The 21,933-nt window shown below is 46.9% G+C and overlaps 1 protein-coding gene across 1 annotated transcript in view; it reads left to right on the forward strand.

Moving 5' to 3' along the window:
* The first annotated feature begins 13,711 nt into the window (after positions 1–13,711).
* Positions 13,712–21,933, forward strand: part of DCAF10 (DDB1 and CUL4 associated factor 10) — a 37,652-nt gene continuing 29,430 nt past the window's right edge. Inside the window, exons 1-4 of the mRNA XM_069767255.1 lie at positions 13,712–14,380; positions 15,019–15,132; positions 20,003–20,200; positions 21,658–21,860. Coding sequence (XP_069623356.1) covers positions 14,067–14,380; positions 15,019–15,132; positions 20,003–20,200; positions 21,658–21,860 — 829 coding nt within the window. The 5' untranslated portion in view covers positions 13,712–14,066. The remainder of the gene's footprint in view (positions 14,381–15,018; positions 15,133–20,002; positions 20,201–21,657; positions 21,861–21,933) is intronic.

A 21,933-nucleotide genomic window follows, 5' to 3' on the forward strand; every position in this document is an offset into this window, starting at 1 on the left:
ATTGCCAACAAAGGATATATTACAAAGTATTGAGATTAAATTTTGTTTCTGACCAAATACTTATTTTCCACCATAATATGCAAATAAAATGATAAAAAAACAGACAATGAGATTTTCTGGATTTTTATTTCTCAGTTTGTCTCCCATAGTTGAGGTCTACCTATGATGTAAATTACAGACGCCTCTCATCTTTTTAAGTGGTGGAACTTGCACTATTGCTGACTGACTAAATACTTTTTTGCCCCACTGTATATACTATATACAGGAGGAGATGACATACAGGTATATACTATATATAGAAGGAGATGACATACAGGTACATACTATATATAGGAGGAGATGACATACAGGTATATACTATATACAGGGGAGATGACACACAGCAGGTATATACTATATACAGGGGAGATGACATACAGGTATATACTATATACAAGAGATGACATACAGGTGTATACTATATATAAGGGAGATGACAAACATGTATATACTGAGGTGAAAATGAGAGGTGTGAGGTGAAAATGAAAAGGTGTGAGTGCAAAATGAGAGGAGTGAGGGAAAATAGTGGCGTGATCGGAAAATGACAGATGTGAGGTCGAAATGACAAGTGTTAGGGGGAGAATGAGAGGCGTGATGGGGAAATAAGAGAAGTGAGGTGCTATAACTAACCACAGATATTTACTATGCCCAGGCAACGCCGGGCTCTTCAGCTAGTCTACTATATAAAGCTGAATGTGTGTGTGTGTGTGTGTGTGTGTGTGTGTGTATGTGTATGTGTGTATGTCCGGGATTGGCATCTGCACCGTCGCAGCTACAGCCACAAAATTTTGCACAGTCACACATCTGGACCCCGAGAGCGTCATAGGCTATATTGGGAGGCGAAATTTTAACCCCGCGCGTTCCAATTCACCAAACAATTTTGCCCCTATCTACATAATGGGGAACAAAGTGAAAGGAAAAGTGTTGGAGGCGTCGCAGCTACAGCAACAAAATTTTGCACAGTCACACGTCTGGACCCCGAGAGCGTCATAGGCTACGTTGTGAGGGGAAATTTTAACCCCGCGCTTTCCAATTCACCAAGCAATGTTGCCCCTATCTACATAATGGGGAAAAAGTGAAATGAAAAGTGTTGGAGGCGTCGCAGCTACAGCAATAAAATTTTGCACAGTCACACGTCTGGACCCCGAGAGCATCATAGGCTATATTGTGAGGCGAAATTTTAACCCCACGCGTTCCAATTCACCAAACAATTTTGCCCCTATCTACATAATGGGGAAAAAAGTGAAAGGAAAAGTGTTGGAGGCGTCGCAGCTACAGCAACAAAATTTTGCACAGTCACACGTCTGGACCCTGAGAGCGTCATAGGCTACGTTGTGAGGTGAAATTTTAACCCCGCGCTTTCCAATTCACCAAACAATTTTGCCCCTATCTACATAATGGGGAAAAAGTGAAATGAAAAGTGTTGGAGGCGTCGCAGCTACAGCCACAAAATTTTGCACAGTCACACGTCTGGACCCTGAGAGCGTCATAGGCTATGTTGTGAGGTGAAATTTTAACTCCGCGCTTTCCAATTCATCAAACTATTTTTCCCCTATCTACATAATGGGGAAAAGTGAAAGGAAAAGTGTTGGAGGCAAATTGACAGCTGCCAGATGTGAACAAGGGGGACTTAAAGAATGAGAGTGATGGCGCCAAAGAGTATATACCAATCAGTTGCTAAGGTGGGGCCCCGACATGGGATACTCACCACACACGGGGATATCAACACACACACAAAATGCGCCACACACTACCACGTGCTTGAACACATATACCACCCTCAGCACACATTTCACCACACATACACCAACCTCGCCACATAAAAGTCGAAACACAAAAGTCGCCGCTCAAAACTCACCACGCGCAAAACTCGCCACATGCAAAAACTAGGCTCACGCAAAACTCGCCACAAGTGCAAAACTCACCTCATAGAAAACTCGCCACACGCAAAACTTGCACATGCGGAAAAATTGCCACATGCACAAAATTTGCAACACATGCAAAAGTTGCCTCACACAAAACTTGCACATACTCAAAAGGCACCAGACATAAAACTCACCACGCGCAAAACTCGCCATGCGCAAAACTTGCTGCACACAACTTGCTACACTAACCTGTCACATGCAACTCGACACACAAAAAGTTGCTACACGCATGTTGCCACACAAAACTCATCTCACAAAAGTCGCTACATGCATGTCGCCACACACAACTCAACACACACAACTTGACAAACGAAACTCGCCCTAAAACACACACAAGTCTGGTATTAGCCTTCAAAAATAAAAATCTGATTAATAAGCAGACAAACTACAAGAGCAACAAATGTACCATATAGGAAATACGGCAGATGTCAGTCACATGACCTGTCTATTATGTGTATGTGTGAGATAATATATACTGCCAGGGGGAGGGCTTCCTGTTGGCTGGGGATTTATCAGGCTGCCAATTTATCTTACAAATACTGAGGTAAAAATACTGAGCAAATAACGTGTTAACGAGGTCTAATACAGGAGATCACACAGGTATATACTATATACAGGGGAGATGACACACAGATATATACTATATACAGGAGAGATGACACACAGGTATATACTATATAAAGGAGGAGATGACGTACAGGTACATACTATATACAGGAGGAGATGACACACAGGTATATGCTATATATAGAAGATGACATACAGGTATATACTATATACAGGAGGAGATGACACACAGATATATACTATATACAGGGGAGATGACACACAGGTATATACTATATACAGGAGGAGATGACATACCGGTATATACTATATATAGAAGGAGATGACATACAGGTATATACTATATATAGGAGGAGATGACATACAGGTATATACTATATATAGGAGGAGATTACATACAGGTATATACTATATATAGGAGGAGATGACATACAGGTATATACTATATACAGGGGAGATGACACACAGCAGGTATATACTATATACAGGGGAGATGACATACAGGTATATACTATATACAGGAGATGACATACAGGTGTATACTATATATAAGGGAGATGACAAACATGTATATACTGACGTGAAAATGAGAGGTGTGAGTTGAAAATGAAAAGGTGTGAGTGCAAAATGAGAGGAGTGAGGGAAAATAGTGTAGTGATCGGAAAATGACAGATGTGAGGTCGAAATGACAAGTGTTAGGCGGGAATGAGAGGCGTGAGGGAGAAAATGAGAGGTGTGAGTGAGAAAATGAGAGATGTGAGGGGGAAAATTAAAGATGTGATTGGGAAAATGAGAGGCGTGATGGGAAAATAAGAGAAGTGACGTGCTATAACTAACCACAGATATTTACTATGCCCAGGCAACGCCGGGCTCTTCAGCTAGTCTACTATATAAAGCTGAATGTGTGTGTGTGTGTGTGTGTGTGTATGTGTGTATGTCCGGGATTGGCATCTGCACCGTCGCAGCTACAGCCACAAAATTTTGCACAGTCACACGTCTGGACCCCGAGAGCGTCATAAGCTATGTTGTGAGGCGAAATTTTAACCCCGCGCATTCCAATTCACCAAACAATTTTGCCCCTATCTACATAATGGGGAAAAAAGTGAAAGGAAAAGTGTTGGAGGCGTCGCAGCTACAGCCACAAAATTTTGCAGAGTCACACGTCTGGACCCTGAGAGCGTCATAGCCTACGTTGTGAGGTGAAATTTTAACCCCGCGCTTTCCAATTCACCAAACAATTTTGCCCCTATCTACATAATGGGGAAAAAAGTGAAAGGAAAAGTGTTGGAGGCGTCGCAGCTACAGCCACAAAATTTTGCACAGTCACACGTCTGGACCCTGAGAGCGTCATAGGCTATGTTGTGAGGTGAAATTTTAACTCCGCGCTTTCCAATTCACCAAACTATTTTTCCCCTATCTACATAATGGGGAAAAGTGAAAGGAAAAGTGTTGGAGGCAAATTGACAGCTGCCAGATGTGAACAAGGGGGACTTAAAGAATGAGAGCGATGGCGCAAAAGAGTATATACCGATCAGTTGCTAAGGTGGGGCCCCGACATGGGATACTCACCACACACGGGGATATGAACACACACACAAAATGTGCCACACACTACCACGTGCTTGAACACATATACCACCCTCAGCACACATTTCACCACACATACACCAACCTCGCCACATAAAAGTCAAAACACAAAAGTCGCCGCTCAAAACTCGCCACGCGCAAAACTCGCCACATGCAAAAACTAGGCTCACGCAAAACTCGCCACAAGTGCAAAACTCACCTCATGGAAAACTCGCCACACGCAAAACTTGCACACGCGGAAAAATTGCCACATGCACAAAATTTGCAACACATGCAAAAGTTGCCTCACACAAAACTTGCACATACTCAAAAGGCACCAGACATAAAACTCACCACGCGCAAAACTCGCCATGCGCAAAACTTGCTGCACACAACTTGCTACACTAACCTGTCACATGCAACTCGACACACAAAAAGTTGCTACACGCATGTTGCCACACAAAACTCATCTCACAAAAGTCGCTACATGCATGTCGCCACACACAACTCAACACACACAACTTGACAAACGAAACTCGCCCTAAAACACACACAAGTCTGGTATTAGCCTTCAAAAATTAAAAATCTGATTAATAAGCAGACAAACTACAAGAGCAACAAATATACCATATAGGAAATACAGCAGCTGTCAGTCACATGACCTGTCTATTATGTGTATGTGTGAGCTAATATATACTGCCAGGGGGAGGCCTTCCTGTTGGCTGGGGATTTATCAGGCTGCCAATTTATCTTACAAATACTGAGGTAAAAATACTGAGCAAATAACGTGTTAACGAGGTCTAATACAGGAGATCACACAGGTATATACTATACACAGGAGAGCTGACACACAGGTATATACTATATAGAGGAGGAGATGACATACAGGTACATACTATATATAGGAGGAGATGACATACAGGTATATACTATATACAGGAGGAGATGACACACAGGTATATACTATATACAGGAGCAGATTACCTACAGGTATATACTATATACAGGAGGAGATGACATACAGGTATATGCTATATATAGAAGATGACATACAGGTATATACTATATACAGGAGGAGATGACACACATATATATACTATATACAGGGGAGATGACACATGGGTATATACTTTATACAGGAGGAGATGACATACAGGTATATACTATATATAGAAGGAGATGACATACAGGTATATACTATATATAGGAGGAGATGACATACACGTATATACTATATATAGGAGGAGATGACATACAGGTATATACTATATATAGGAGGAGATGACATACAGGTATATACTATATACAGGGGAGATGACACACAGCAGGTATATACTATATACAGGGGAAATGACATACAAGTATATACTATATACAGGAGATGACATACAGGTGTATACTATATATAAAGGAGATGACAAACATGTATATACTGAAGTGAAAATGAGAGGTGTGAGGTGAAAATGAAAAGGTGTGAGTGCAAAATGAGAGGAGTGAGGGAAAATAGTGTAGTGATCGGAAAATGACAGATGTGAGGTCGAAATGACAAGTGTTAGGGGGGAATGAGAGGAGTGAGGGAGAAAATGAGAGGTGTGAGGGAGAAAATGAGAGATGTGAGGGGGAAAATTAAAGATGTGAGGGGGAAAATTAAAGATGTGATTGGGAAAATGAGAGGCGTGATGGGAAAATAAGAGAAGCGACGTGCTATAACTAACCACAGATATTTACTATGCCCAGGCAACGCCGGGCTCTTCAGCTAGTCTGACACCATACATCATAAGAGGGAGAAATGGGGCAGAAACAGCAGGATAGGAAATCTCTTTCCTGTGAATACATAGGGATGGTGCTGAAGATGTGAAAAGTGGAAGGGAGAGCTATACGATGCACTTTGCACCAGCCACCACTCCTAGGCAAGTCCTTAAGGGCCAGGATATTCTTGACCCACTCTCCTAGGGAAGGGGGGCTTTGGCTTTAGAGAGCCCTTCCCAAACTCAATAACAACCTTTAGCACCTACTGAGAAGTAATCAAAACCCAGCCAGGAAGCACTCACCATCCCACTTCGCAGGGAAACTGAATAAACAGCACTTTAATGCATTAGAAGCAGGCCTTATAAGCCAGCCCAAAGCCTGTGGTGACAATCAGGTGATGCATTCCTCCCAGTCATGTCTAGTGAGCCACTCCCTGTTCATCTGAACACTAGGGTGCACACATTCCCACCACTAGCTTACACCAGACAAGGCAGCGACCTGCATTGCCTGGCAACCGGGAGACAGTGTCCCATGCCGCAAAACAACTAGTAAGTGCGGCGTCACACATCGCTCACCACTTTTGACACTCGAGGTACTGGGTGTAGTCGCACCACCCAAGTGTGCGATAGCTCTGCCCAGCGCGGACCAACCAGCAGAGCAGTCTGGAAACCGGAGGACGATTGCGTGCATGGCAGACATTCTTTACACAGAGTCTGCCTGTCCAATCTGACAGTATAACCCAAGCACACAGTCTAGTAAGGGATATAGCTGCTATAAAAATCACAGCTTTCGTGTCCTAATCACTGGCTCTGTTCTTCAGAAACTGAAGATTAATCAGTTATGCTAATTAGGATGCTCGATGCACCATTCTGCCCTCTTGCTTTGCATGTCTCCACTTTGCTTGCCTGGAGAAATCGCTGCCTAGAAATCACTGTCAATCATCAGTGAAGGAGATGGGGGCAGGCAAAACCAATGGGGGGGACGGTACACTGAGCATCTTGACCAGGCAAGAGGGTATAAGCACATTAATTAGCATATTTTATTAATTTTCAGTTTTTGCAGAATGGAGGCAGCGACAGTAAGAATAAAGGTGTTATGCTGGGTGATGGTGAACTGACCTACTGCTAGCCAGTAATAGCAGTGTGTCGTTCACACTTGGCGCTAGCCATCAAACTGCCGCGGACCCTTAAGGGCCAGGTATACTCTTCTCCTGCCACCCGATCCTGCTAAAGGGGAACTTTAGAAGAGCCATTCTGCTCAAGTGGCGAGGAGCATGGCGGCTGCTGACCGGACGCACAAACAGCAGACAGGGGAAACACACCAGAGCCAAAAACCGCAGTGCAACTGCATGAACAATGATAAACCAAACACAGGCACCAAAGCATGAACCTCCTCAGAAGCACAGACACACTGACCTTAACCCCCTCCACAACTGAGAATTATCAGCAACAAAAGGAGGAAATAGCAGGCTTAAATCTGCCTCCCAGCAGTCACCTGGCTAGGCTTGGACAATGCCCAATCTCCACCATCAGACCACAGAAACACCGGAGGAGGGGAGAAAAGACTGGAGGGAACCTCCCACCACCTGACTGCCCCAGCGGGTACGGCGTCCTGCATCCACTGGCAGCAGCTAACACCAGGGGACCCGGCGTCCTGCACCCGCTGGCAGCAGCTAACACCAGGGGACCCGGCGTCCTGCACCCGCTGGCAGCAGCTAACACCAGGGGACCCGGCGTCCTGCACCCGCTGGCAGCAGCTAACACCAGGGGACCCGGCGTCCTGCACCCGCTGGCAGCAGCTAACACCAGGGGACCCGGCGTCCTACACCCGCTGGCAGCAGCTAACACCAGGGGACCCGGCGTCCTACACCCGCTGGCAGCAGCTAACACCAGGGGACCCGGCGTCCTACACCCACTGGCAGCAGCTAACACCAGGGGACCCGGCGTCCTACACCCGCTGGCAGCAGCTAACACCAGGGGACCCGGCGTCCTACACCCGCTGGCAGCAGCTAACACCAGGGGACCCGGCGTCCTACACCCGCTGGCAGCAGCTAACACCAGGGGACCCGGCGTCCTACACCCGCTGGCAGCAGCTAACACCAGGGGACCCGGCGTCCTACACCCACTGGCAGCAGCTAACACCAGGGGACCCGGCGTCCTACACCCGCTGGCAGCAGCTAACACCAGGGGACCCGGCGTCCTACACCCGCTGACAGCAGCTAACACCAGGGGACCCGGCGTCCTGCACCCGCTGGCAGCAGCTAACACCAGGGGACCCGGCATCCTACACCCGCTGGCAGCAGCTAACACCAGGGGACCCGGCGTCCTACACCCGCTGGCAGCAGCTAACACCAGGGGACCCGGCGTCCTACACCCGCTGGCAGCAGCTAACACCAGGGGACCCGGCGTCCTACACCCGCTGACAGCAGCTAACACCAGGGGACCCAGCGTCCTGCACCCGCTGGCAGCAGCTAACACCAGGGGACCCGGCGTCCTACACCCGCTGGCAGCAGCTAACACCAGGGGACCCGGCGTCCTACACCCGCTGGCAGCAGCTAACACCAGGGGACCCGGCGTCCTACACCCACTGGCAGCAGCTAACACCAGGGGACCCGGCGTCCTACACCCGCTGGCAGCAGCTAACACCAGGGGACCCGGCGTCCTACACCCGCTGGCAGCAGCTAACACCAGGGGACCCGGCGTCCTACACTCGCTGGCAGCAGCTAACACCAGGGGACCCGGCGTCCTGCACCCGCTGGCAGCAGCTAACACCAGGGGACCCGGCGTCCTACACCCGCTGGCAGCAGCTAACACCAGGGGACCCGGCATCCTACACCCGCTGGCAGCAGCTAACACCAGGGGACCCGGCGTCCTACACCCACTGGCAGCAGCTAACACCAGGGGACCCGGCGTCCTACACCCGCTGGCAGCAGCTAACACCAGGGGACCCGGCGTCCTACACCCGCTGGCAGCAGCTAACACCAGGGGACCCGGCGTCCTACACCCGCTGGCAGCAGCTAACACCAGGGGACCCGGCGTCCTACACCCGCTGGCAGCAGCTAACACCAGGGGACCCGGCGTCCTACACCCCCTGGCAGCAGCTAACACCAGGGGACCCGGCGTCCTACACCCGCTGGCAGCAGCTAACACCAGGGGACCCGGCGTCCTACACCCGCTGGCAGCAGCTAACACCAGGGGACCCGGCATCCTGTCTCTCTGCAATGCTAGGAGTGTGTCCTAGAATGTGGTATCCGGACTGAGCGAGCACTCCCACAAGCTCTGCCCCCGAAGGTGATATCCCACCCTTCATGGCCAGTGAAGTGCGACCCGCCGGAGAGCCGCAGCCTGCCCAGGATCCCGCTCAGGTACGGAGCTATCATTCCTGACAAAAGTTTGATTTTTCTGGGTCTATATCCCCTACAAGGCTAAGTGCTCAGTTTACTCTGTCAATTTGGGCAAACTCCCCCTAAATGTGTCTGTTGTGTACTCTGCAGACGAGTAGTGGATGGAAGATGTTGTCATGGCGGTCTGGGTCAGATGGGAAACTTGAAAGGACACGACTTGTGAGGCACTTTAGAAAACAGTACTGTAATCCTTTTGATGGTCTGCAGAACTGGTGTTTACCCCCTCGAAGGAAGTTGAAAGCGAATCGCGTGTCAGGGGTGCTTCTGCTGCTGCCGCGCAGGTTTATTGACCTCTTTTCACTTTATACCATTGGTTTTATTTTTCCTTTACAGCTCTTATTCAGTCTAGCACAGGTTGGTCACCATCATGATTATAATTGGGATTTTATATATTATCCTACATCTTTGAACCAGTGACTGCACTCCTGTAGTTAATGCACAACCTTTTTCAGCAAACCTTTGCCTTGTCGATGCCTCTTTTTTCTCAGCAAACATCCTCGCGTTTTCCATCTGTTTATTCTATTGTAGGAGTTCATTCCACTTTGTATTCATTTCATTCTGATGTATACTTCTGGAGATTGATCATGCATTGCTGCATTTCTTGTTCCCTTTTGTATATAAAATTCTTGGTGTGTACATTTACCACTATTTAATGACTAATATCGGCTGTATCCGGAGGCTTCTGATGTGGCTTGTCCAACACTCTCCTTTGAATATGTCTTGGAATTCTGTTCAATAAAGATTTGCTCTTTTATTTTTGGCTAATACTCCAGTGTTTCTATTGTTTTTTGGGGGTATTTACCAAGATATGGTCACTGTGTGGTGATAATACTGGTTTTTGTCTTTTTACATTGCATCCTTTATGCAGTGACACCATTGTTATCTAGTGATGTAACCAAGAATTACCTGGTGTGGAGGCCTATCCAAATGTGTTTGGTTTGGTCACCCCTGTGCTGATCCCCTAGATGTGCCTCCGCCCCTGGACTCCAGGCATCATAGACTGCCATGCATTGTCTACCTGGTCTAGCTTTAAAGCGAGCCTGTCACCAGGTTTGGCCGGTAAGAGATATGGCCATCGTTTTTCAGGGCTGATATACAGCATTCTATAATAATGTATACCTGCCTCTAACCTGTAAGGCTAAGTGCACACGTCACAGAATTGCCGCGGAAATTTCCGCGGCAATTCTCCGCAACTCCTGCCGCTGGTATATCACATGTGGAATTGGCATGCGTATTCCCGCTAAACACTAGCGTTTTCCAAGCGTAATTAATAATAATAATAATAATAATCTTTATTTATATAGCGCCAACATATTCCGCAGCGCTTTACAGTTTAACAGCTTCAAACACAACAGTCGTAAGTAACAATGTTAACAATACAATAATTAAAGCAAAATAAGACGACCCTGCTCGTGAGAGCTTACAATCTACAATGAGGAGGGGGAGATACAAAGTACAGGTGTGTATTTACAATGATGTATTTACAATCATGGTCCAGCCATCTTCAGGGGGTGGGGAATAGATGGGGATAGTGAATGGGCTACACACACACAAACATAACATAACTTTGATTAGGGAACATGATAGGCAGCTCTGAACAAATGTGTTTTGAGGGAGCGCCTAAAACTATGCAAATTGTGGATGGTCCTAATTTCTTGGGGTAGAGCATTCCAGAGGATTGGCGCAGCACGGGAGAAGTCTTGAAGTCGGGAGTGGGAGGTACGGATTAGTGCGGAGGTTAGTCGAAAGTCATTTGCAGAGCGCAGAGGTCGGTTAGGCCGATAGACAGAAATGAGGGAGATGTATGGGGGTGCCACACAATGGAGAGCTTTGTGGGTGAGAACAAGTCCTTTGAATTGTATCCTGTAATGAATGGGCAACCAGTGTAATGACTGGCGAAGAGCGGATGCATCTGAGTAACGATTAGCTAGATAGACGACCCTGGCTGCTGCATTAAGGATAGACTGGAGAGGGGAAAGTCGAGTAAAGGGGGAGGCCAATTAATAGAGCATTACAGTAGTCCAGGTGGGAGTGGATTAGGACGACAGTGATGGTTTTTGTTGTTTCCATAGTGAGAAAAGGGCGGATTCTAGAGATGATCTTTAGGTGTAAGCATCACGAGCGGGCAAGAGATTGTATATGGGAGGTGAAGGAGAGATCGGAGTCAAACATAACACCCAGACAGCGCACCTGCTGCCGGGGTGTTATTATGGTGCCACCCACGGAGAGGGAAATGTCAGATTTAGGGAGGTTAGTAGATGGTGGAAGCAGAAGAAGTTCAGTTTTGGAGAGGTTGAGTTTCAGATAGAGAGCGGACATGATGTTGGAGACTGCAGACAGACAGTCAGTGGCGTTCTGTAGTACAGCGGGGGTAAGGTCAGGGGAGGATGTGTATAGTTGTGTGTCGTCGGCATAAAGATGGTACTGAAAGCCAAATCTGCTGATGGTCTGTCCAATTGGGCTGTGTAGAGGGAGAAGAGAAGGGTGCCAAGGACTGAGCCCTGGGGTACCCCGACAGTGAGAGGAAGAGGAGATGAAGTGGAGCCAGAGAATAGAACACTGAAGGAGCGGTCAGAAAGATAGGAGGAGAACCAGGAGAGAGCAGTGTCCTTAATGCCAAGTGACTGGAGCCTAGAGAGTAGGAGAGGGTGGTCAACAGTGTCGAAAGCTGCAGAAAGGTTGAGGAGAATGAGCAGAGAGTGGTCACCATTACATTTTGCTGTCAGAAGGTCGTTGGTCACTTTGATGAGTGCAGTTTCTGTCGAGTGTAGGGGGTGGAAGCCGGACTGTGAAGGGTCTAGGAGGAAGTGAATGGCGAGGTAATGAGTAAGGCAGGAGTAGACTAGGCACTCCAAGAGTTTAGAGGTGAAGGGGAGGTTGGAGACCGGTCTGTAGTTATTTGTGCAGGATGGGTCGAGGGAGAGTTTCTTTAGTAACGGAGTAATGATAGAGTGTTTGAAGGAGGACGGTAAAATGCCTGAGAGTGAGAGATTAAAGATTGTAGTTAGGTGAGTAGTGACGACAGGAGAGAGAGACTGGAGGAGATGTGAGGGAATGGGGTCAGTAGAGCATGATGGTTATTCTCACCATCCGACGTCCCTGATCTCCTCAGCGGTGCATGCGGCGGCTGGGATGCAGTGTGCGAAGGACCTGGGTTGATGTCACGATCACGTGACCGTGACGTCATCCCAGGTCCTTCACACGCAGCATCCCTGGGAACTGAAGGCGCCGCGTGCACCGCTGAGAGGCGGGAGGACTCCGGGGGTCATCAGAAGGTGAGTATAGCCCTATTTTTTATTTTAATTCTTTTTTTTTAATAATTATATGGTTGCCAGGGCCTGGAGAAGAGTCTCCTCTCCTCCACCCTGGGTACCATCTGCACATGATCCGCTTACTTCCCGCATACTGGGCATAGCCCCATGCGGGAAGTAAGCAGATCAATGCATTCCTATGTGTGCGGAATCCCCGCGATTCTGCAAATTAATGAATATGCTGCGTTTTTTTCTGGAATGTGTTTCCGCTCAGGAAAGAAACGCAGCATGTGCATACAAAATGCGGATTGCATTCTTTTAATAGGATGCTTAATGTCAGCGTTTTTTTCGCAGTTTTATTGCGTTTTTATTGCGGGAAAAAAACGTGAAAAATCTGGAACGTGTGCACACAGCCTAACAGAAAAAAAAAGACCTTGTATTATACTCCCCTGAGAGGCGTTCCAGTCCGAGGGGTGTCGTTGGCCTTGGTCCGGCACAGGTGTACTTATCTGCAAAGTCCTGCAGTGTGCAGGGTCGGGCCTCTCTGACCTTTCCTGATGCCTGCGCACTTTGCTCTGCTCTCAACAGGGCAGATAAGCACGCCTGCGCAGGAATGCGATGCCGAGCAGGCTGAGTGGATGATGCAGCGACGCATCATCCACATGAAGCAAGAAGGACTGCGATCATAAGAAGATGGGAGGTGACCGAGACTGCCCCGCATTTGAGTATAATAAAAGTTATTTTTCTTCTTAAAGGCCGGGTTGGTGGCCTGAAAGGTGGTGGCCGTGTCTCATAGCTGTCAACTTGGTGACAGAGTCCCTTTAAATAGCCTTTAATTTTGTGCAGACCCCCAGATGGAGGCTCTCCCAAGGTCCCACTATTGCCTACAGTAGCATTGAACTCTCAACAGTTCATTGATGAAGGTGCAAGTAATATTCGAATTTGACCAGTAGATGTCGCTCATACCCTCCTTTCTGTGCTGTTAATGAATCGCAGCTTGTGCTGTTATGGACAACGGGGGGTCACTGTGTACGGTTTCTTGCAGTACTACCGGCTGGTACGGAGTGACGTGAGGTCACTACAAGCAGGGTTGTAGTCGAGTTTCAGCCATACCGTTCAGCAAATCAGATCGCAGCTGCTGAAGAACGCAGTGACGTCAGAGTCCACCGCCAGCACCGGAAGTATTCCATCGGCCATGCTTCTTTTGGGCAATTGCACCGTGTGACTAGTATCAATAGCCTCCCGTACTTCCTGTGTGCGCGTACACACGTGTTGTGGTGCCGGTGACTGATGGAAGCCGCCATCCTGGCCTGCATGCAGCACCAGGGAAGCAGAGGGCGTTCTGTCGGCGCGCTATGGTGACGCAATAAGATGCCCATCCCCTCCGCGAGCGGCGCGTCATACGACCAGCGACACTCCTGCACTGGGAGCCTCGGGCAGCCGACGCGAGGTAGCGGGGAAGGCGCAGCGGGTGCGGCGATGCTCCTGTGCACTGCGCCACCTCCCGCGCTCCGGGCTGTCTCCGGCTGAGGGAGGCGGACACCGCACAGTGCGGAAGCGGGGAGAATGAGCGGCCCCAGGGACGAGAGGCCGGAGGAGGCAGCGGAGGAAGCTGGGAGTGACGGCAGGGGGGAGGGGCCGCCGACTAGCCCCGCCCCTGCGGAGGAGCCGCCGCCCGACAACGCCGCGAGCTGTGCAGTCGGGAGCCTGTTCTACTGGCTGAGGGGCCGGTGCCAGGGCCGGGGTCTGTGTGTGGACCCAGCCCGGGACAACTACAGGGCGATGACTAGCCTGTACCACGCCATTCAGCCAGCCGACTCTGTGAATCTGAGCACAAGGACTCATGGCGCAGTCTTCAACCTGGAGTATTCCCCCGACGGGTAAGAACGGCGTGTAAAGGGTGCTGTGCCATTAATTAATAGAATAGTCTGCAGTGGTGATCGCACCGCGCTCGTGACTGCTGCAGCCAATCATTAATCTGTGGGCCGGTGAATGCAGGAGAAACATGCGGAATGTGCGCAGCTTTCTTCACGCTCACCTGTGTGAACGTGCCCTTACTGGCAGGATAGTTTATTTTATTTTCTCCAGCTCCACCTGAAGCCTTGGCCCAGCACTGTGTGTGGGGTTCTCCCAGCTGCTCTTGTCTATAGTGGAGGGTGCTGGGCAGAGGACTCTATTAATTTACAGTAGGAAGCAGGTTGGTACTGCGGACTGACCCGTCATTCGGAGTGCAGGGAATGAAATATTCCACAAGGAGTCTTAGAGCAGATAAATGATTAATGTACTCTTTGTTCTCGGCCGTGTTAATCATTGCCCCAGTATAAGTCTTCAGTGATCCGATGTCCCCAATAATAATCCTATATTAGCAGGTCCTGGTGCTGACTGGCGTTTCTATGAATCAGGGAATCCAGCACCATATCTGTTTGTTAATAATGTATATGTATGGTAGATATAAGTCGTAGATGATATTGGTGTTCTGTGATCCTTTCTTATACCCTGTGTGTGTTCTTTTCCCTAGCTCTGTACTGACAGTGGCATGTGAGCAGACTGAAGTCCTACTATTTGACCCTCTGTCTTCAAAGCACATAAAGACCTTATCAGAAGCACATGAAGACTGTGTAAATAACATCAGGTCAGTGACAGCCAACGGAGAGCGCTCTGGGTGTAATGCTCGGTCTACACTAGTCATTGGCGGCCGTTAACCGGCCACCTGCTTGTTCTATAGACCGGCAGACCGCGCGTCCTATCTGCTCAGAACAATCCATAATAGATCGTTCTGTGCACATAGGTCATTGTTCTCGGCAGCAGGTGTCTATTTACGCAGTGATGTGCTGCCGAGAGCGATGCTTTTTAAAGGGAACCTGTCAGTAGAAAAAAGGCTATTTACCTGCAGATATGGGGTTAATTTGCAGGTTAATAGAGTTATTAGGCATCATTCAAGGTTATATATTCATTAGGTGACCATTATAAGGATTAGCGCGGCAAACCATTTGATTTTAGTATTAAGTATTTTGCATATGGGTTTTTTCACACAGGATGCTGAGTTTTGCCAGCAGCTGTATCCTATTTGTTAATCAAAATAATTTTGTCGCTATCCCTTGTCATTGAGGGCGCTGGTGTAATTCATATATACCGTATATACTCGAGTATAAGCCGACCCGAGTATAAGCCGACCCCCCCCCCCCTAATTTTGCCACAAAAAACTGGGAAAACTTATTGACTCGAGTATAAGCCTAGGGTGGGAAATGGAGCAGCTACCGGTGAATTTCAAAAATAAAAATAGATGCTCCATACCGTTCATTATGGCCCCATAGATGCTCCATACCGTTCATTATGGCCCCATAGCTGTGCCATATAGTGCTCTGCACCGTTCATTATTGCCCCATAGATGTACCATAGAAAGGTGTGCCATATAGTGCTCTGCACCATTCATTATTGCCCCATAGCTGTGCCATAGAAAGCTGTGCTATATAGTGCCCTGCACCGTTCATTATTGCCCCATAGCTGTGCCATATAGTGCTCTGCACCGTTCATTATTGCCCCATAGATGTACCATATAGTGCTCTGCACAGTTCATTCTTGCCCCATAGCTGTGCCATATAGTGCTCTGCACCGTTCATTCTTACCCCATAGCTGTGCCATATAGTGCTCTGCACCGTTCATTATTGCCCCATAGCTCTGCCATATAGTGCTCTGCACCGTTCATTCTTGCCCCATAGCTGTGCCATATAGTGCTCTGCACCGTTCATTTTTGCCCCATAGCTGTGCCCCATACAGTGCTCTGCACCGTTCATTATTGCCCCATAGCTGTGCCATATAGTTCCCTGCACCGTTCATTCTTGCCCCATAGCTCTGCCATATAGTGTTCTGCACCGTTCATTTTTGCCCCATAGCTGTGCCATATAGTGCTCTGCACCGTTCATTTTTGCCCCATAGCTGTGCCATATAGTGCTCTGCACCGTTCATTATTGCCCCATAGCTGTGCCATATAGTTCCCTGCACCGTTCATTCTTGCCCCATAGCTCTGCCATATAGTGTTCTGCACCGTTCATTTTTGCCCCATAGCTGTGCCATATAGTGCTCTGCACCGTTCATTTTTGCCCCATAGCTGTGCCCTGTATGCTCTGCACCGTTCATTATTGCCCCAGAGATGCTCCGTATAAAGCTGTGCCATTGCTGCTGCAATAATAAAAAAAAAAAAATGCCATACTCACTCCCCTCTCTTGCTTGCAGCTCCCGACGTCTCTCTGCTCTGACTGATCAGGCAGAGGGCGCCGCGCACACTATATGCGTCATCGCGCCCTCTGACCTGCACAGTCACTGCAAGAGGACGCGAAGACAGAGCGGCGCCCGGCGTGTGGAACGCAGACAGGTGAATATAAAATACTCACCTAGTCCCGGCGCTCCTGACGCTGCCCCTGCCTGTCACACTGTCTCCGGGTGCCGCAGCTCTTCCTGTCAGCGGTCACCGGCACCGCTCAGAGGAATGAATATGTGGCTCCACCCCTATGGGAGTGGAGTCCATATTCATTTCTCTAATGAGCGGTCCCACGTGACTGCTGAACAGGGGAAGAGCTGCGGCACCCGAAGACCGTGGGACGGCAGGGGGAGGGTCAGGAGCGCCGGGACTAGGTGAGTATGCCTCAGCGCCCTCACCCGCCGACCCTGCCACCCACCTTGACTCAAGTATAAGCCGAGAGGGGCACTCTCAGCCCAAAAATTTGGGCTGAAAATCTCGGCTTATACTCGAGTATATACGGTACTTTAGAGTTATTAACTTGTCTATCACCTGCACTTTTCTGAACGCTGCAGGGAGGAAACAAACTTTATTGTCCCCATCAGCGTTCCGGATTCAGTCACAGCGGCGGCACCGTTGCAGGTTCAGTCACAGCTCTGAGTATACTGAGCACACCCGGCCCTGACTGACTATCGCTCATTGGGGCTGGCTGTCAGTCAGGGCCGGGTGTGCTATATTTTTTTTTTTTTCTTAAATAGTTGTAGATCACTGATGGAGACACAATGTAGGGTGCCTTAAAGGGCTTGTCCAGGCTTGCCAATAAAAGTCTGCAGTCATTCTATGTGACGGTAGATTGCTGAATTGTGACAGCATGTGGTGTGCACACTGTCAGGATTCCCCAGAATTCCTACATGACCTCATATTTACAATTTGCATACTTACGGTCACATGCCATCTAAGGCTATGTGCACACGTATAATGGTCCACAGCGGATTTCTCCGCAGCAGATTTGATAAATCTGCAGGGCAAAAGCGCTGCGTATTTGCTGCAGATTTATCGCGTATTTACCGCGGTTTTGCTGCGGATTTCACTGCGGTTTTACAACTGCGGTTTTCTATAGGAGCTTTATAGGAGTTCTCTCCTTGTGGTCATTTTCAATTGACAGAAGCAGGAGGAGACATTGGTAGTCACATGACCACAAGTCTGCAAATCGCATGTGAGCGATCATGTGACTACGCTGGAATCGGCAAGTAGAGCGAAATTCTAGCAGAGCCTATGGAAAAGGGCAGCAAAAAAAATGTAATTCTGGCTTTTCAGTTTATTTTATTTTTTTCTCATTACGCTGTTTACCGATCAGATTCATTTACTATATATTTTGATCAGACATTTCTGAATACAGCAATACCAAATTTGTGGATTTTTTTTTCTTTTATGTTCAATGTGGCAAAAGGAAGGAGATATTAATTTTTGTGTTTTTTTTTTTTTTTTTTTTTTTTCATAGATTTTCAAAAACTTTTTTGTCTCACTTTTTACTTTATTTACTAGTCCCCTTAGGAGACTTGAAACTGCGATCGTCCGATCCCCTGTGCTATACATCGCAGGGCGTCAGCAATTCTACATATAGCAGAAATCACGATCTTCTGTGAACTCCAGGCACGAGCCAACATTCACAGGAGTATCATAATGATAGGAAACCCCCGGATGCCATGACAACCCATCGGCAATTAAATCAGCTGTCATGTGCGGGGAAAGATGCGGGCTCTGGTGCTGAGTCATGGACACGACATATGACGTAACTATAAGTCATGTCGTGAAGGGGTTAAAAATTGAGTAGCCAATGGCCCACCTGGATGATTTCAGTTTCAGCTGCAGTTTGGACCCAGTTTCATTAGTACCCTAAACCTTCTTTTAACCACGTGTGTTTGTTAGTAAAAATTAGAATACAGAAGGGAGTATCACTGCAGGAGCAGACTACTTGTAGTCTGTTACCATGGAGATGCATTTGTTTACATTCCAGCAGCCCACAAAGTTGCTAGGGGTTGTTGTTTTGTTTTTTTTTAGATGTATTGGGACAATAAAAAATGGATGGTTTCAAAGGTTGTTAACCCTTTTACAGCCAAGTACATGTATAATATAACATAACATGCTCTACACTGCAGATTTGATGCAAAAACACGCATCAAAATCCACAACGTGTGCACATAGCCTAAAAAGGTTTCCTTTCTGGTTCTGTGCCTGGTTAAAGGTAGGAGAAGCCATAAGCAGCCAGAAAGATGGATCACAACATGTTACTGTCATCTGTATCCCTACTCAGCCTTCCAGTGACCCCGGGGGGGGGGGGGGAGGGGAAGGGGGCTGTATGAATTTTTGTTTATCGCCACTCTTTTAAACATCAGGATTTGTGTGCATGTTACTAAAAGCTTGTAAAGATGAGCAGATGAACCTGCGCCTAATAAGGCTCTTTGTAGATCCCGTGACTCAAAGGTTAATGGGGTTTTCCCAATGATGTATTTTATCCACAGTCACAGACTATGGAGTAATATACTGATTTCTAGGGGTACCACCTCTGAGCCAGCAATCCCAAGAACGAGGCTCAGGGACTCAGAGGAATAGTCTGTGTAGAGTCCTGTCTTGAATGAGTGGAAAGGAGCACACTCGGCCACTTCTTCATCTATTGTTTTTAGTTCTGCCAGAGAAAGCGGAGCTGAACGCTCAGCTATTTCCAACAGTCCCATTGACCAGAAATAGAGCAGAGGTAGAGTGTCTGCACCTTTGCCTCATCCACCACAATGGGGCTCTTGGGTTATCCCCTAAAACATGGATAGGGGATAACCTTTTTAAGGCTCTGTTGCACTAGTTCTTATTCCATTAGGTTTTAGTTCTGTTTTTGTTTTGTTTTTTGACGGTCAGAATAGGGTAGTATGCCACAGTATTGTATCCAGACATATGGATCCATCTTATAACTCATGGCTTCTGTAAAAACAGAATTTGTTTTCCTTATGAAGTGTTTTAAAGGTGTAATGCCCACTTTAGGCATTTATAGCATATCCACAGTGTGTGCCATAGATGCGGATCCCATTTCTGCAAACTCCACCTATAACCAAGTCGGGGCCTCTGACCTCATCCTGCCTAATGACGTGGCCTGGAGATAGGCGCAGGCAGGACTCTGTGCACATACCCTATTAATTCTTCCCTGTTAGGCCATGACAGGGTAACATGCAGCAGTTAAAGTTCAGAATAAAAACCGTTTTTCCTTTTTGTGCAGATTCCTGGACAACAGAATGTTTGCCACCTGCTCAGATGACACCACAATAGCCCTGTGGGACCTGAGAAAGCTGAACACTAAGGTGTGCACTTTACATGGGCATACCAGCTGGGTAAAGAACATCGAATTTGATACCAATACAAGGCTTTTGGTAACGTCTGGATTTGATGGCAACGTCATAATCTGGGATACAAATAGGTGAGTACAGGATTTTATGCTGCAATTTGAATCTGCTGACACAATTTTTGTACACCTATATATACATTATCCGAGGCTGATGTAGCTTCTCATGCCAAATGCAGTATTCTGATAAGCTAATGAGCAAACATATATGCAAAAACACAGCAAAAAACGCAGGTGTCGGGTTTTGCTGCGTTTTTAGTGAAAAAAAGACAGGTTAAGCAGTATGTGAAGCCCTCCGTTTTCCCAAGTTTAAACTGTCTGTTTCCTCACCTGAGAATGGCAGTTAGGATTAGTGCAGTTTAAGTAAATTAGTGATACTGTATGTGTAAAGTAAGCATTAGCTGACCAAGGTGTGAAATTGAACAATACCAGATCAACTCGAGGCCGACCAAAGTGTAAAGTAAACAGTGTCCTACAAACTCAATGCACTGCTGATGTCTTAGGTAAACAATTCCCTACTATTTCACCTCCCCTGCTGATACGCTTGTAATTAATGTATTTTTTTTTTTTTTTTTTTCATAAACTCGTGAACTTTTTTGTTCGGAATAGAAAAATATTTAGAATTGAGGGTCCTCAGTGGTTAATACCTTTTTAATGGCTAACTGAAAAGATGGTAACAAATTGCAAGCTTTCCAGACTACACAGGTCTCTTCATCAGGCAAAGACTAAAACAAGATGAAGAGACCTATGTAGTCTTGAAACCTTGCAATTTGTTACCATCTTTTCAGTTAGCCATTAAAAAGGTATCAGCCACTGAGGACTCTCAATTCTAAATATTTTTCTATCTACTGGCTAATACGGTACCAAGATATATATCTTTCTTTTTCGGAATAGTCACTATTTTTTTTTTTTTTTAGACATAAAAATCTTTTTCCACTAAATAAATTGCTCAAATTACACTTTTTTTTTTCCAAAATGGTTTTATGGTTTCACTTATGTCTTGCATTGGTGACCTAAAACCTTGTATTGTTCAGGTTTCTGTGGTAGAAGCAAGTCTGAGCTTTGGGGTCCTGAAAAATGCAGAAAAACTGCTTTTTGTAAGCAGCTTCATTACTGCCAAGAGAGCAGGTTTTGCCTGCAGAAAAAAAACGCAATATGTGAACATAGCCATAGAGTCTTTGTCAGTTCTCATCTCTGTTTGCGTCCGCCCGCTCGCTATGTTGCTGCAGACAGGAGCTTGAGATGAGCTGGCAATAAGTCAGGTTATGACAGTGCTAGAACTGTTAAATATTATATTGGTACTCGTATAAGTGTGTGTGTATATACAATGTATTGTCATTTTGTCCCTTTTACATAATAAACAATGGTGCCAATAATGTATTCCGTTCAATACTGGAACCGAAGGGAAATTTGCTTACATGTCGTAACCAGTTTCTTGGGCGATTTTTTTTATTTATTTTTTTTTTTTTTTTTTTTGTATACAGTTTTTCCCTGTCCCATTGTTTTACTTTTTCATTGCTTGCATTTTACAGGTGTACTGAGGATGGCTGTCCGCACAAAAAATTCTTTCACACTCGTTTCCTGATGCGCATGAGGCTGACCCCCGACTGTTCAAAAATGCTGATTTCTACTTCCTCTGGTTATCTGTTAATCTTGCACGATTTGGACCTAACCAAGTCCCTAGAGGTTGGCAGTTACCCCATCTTGAGAGCAAGAAGAACAGCTTCCACGTCAGGTAGAAGAAACTACATTTTCAGATTGTGTGTAATAGGACACTTGGAACTCTTATTTTTTTTTTTTTTTTACAA

Source organism: Ranitomeya imitator, chromosome 1, assembly GCF_032444005.1.
Source record: "Ranitomeya imitator isolate aRanImi1 chromosome 1, aRanImi1.pri, whole genome shotgun sequence".
Classification (NCBI taxonomy): domain Eukaryota; kingdom Metazoa; phylum Chordata; class Amphibia; order Anura; family Dendrobatidae; genus Ranitomeya; species Ranitomeya imitator.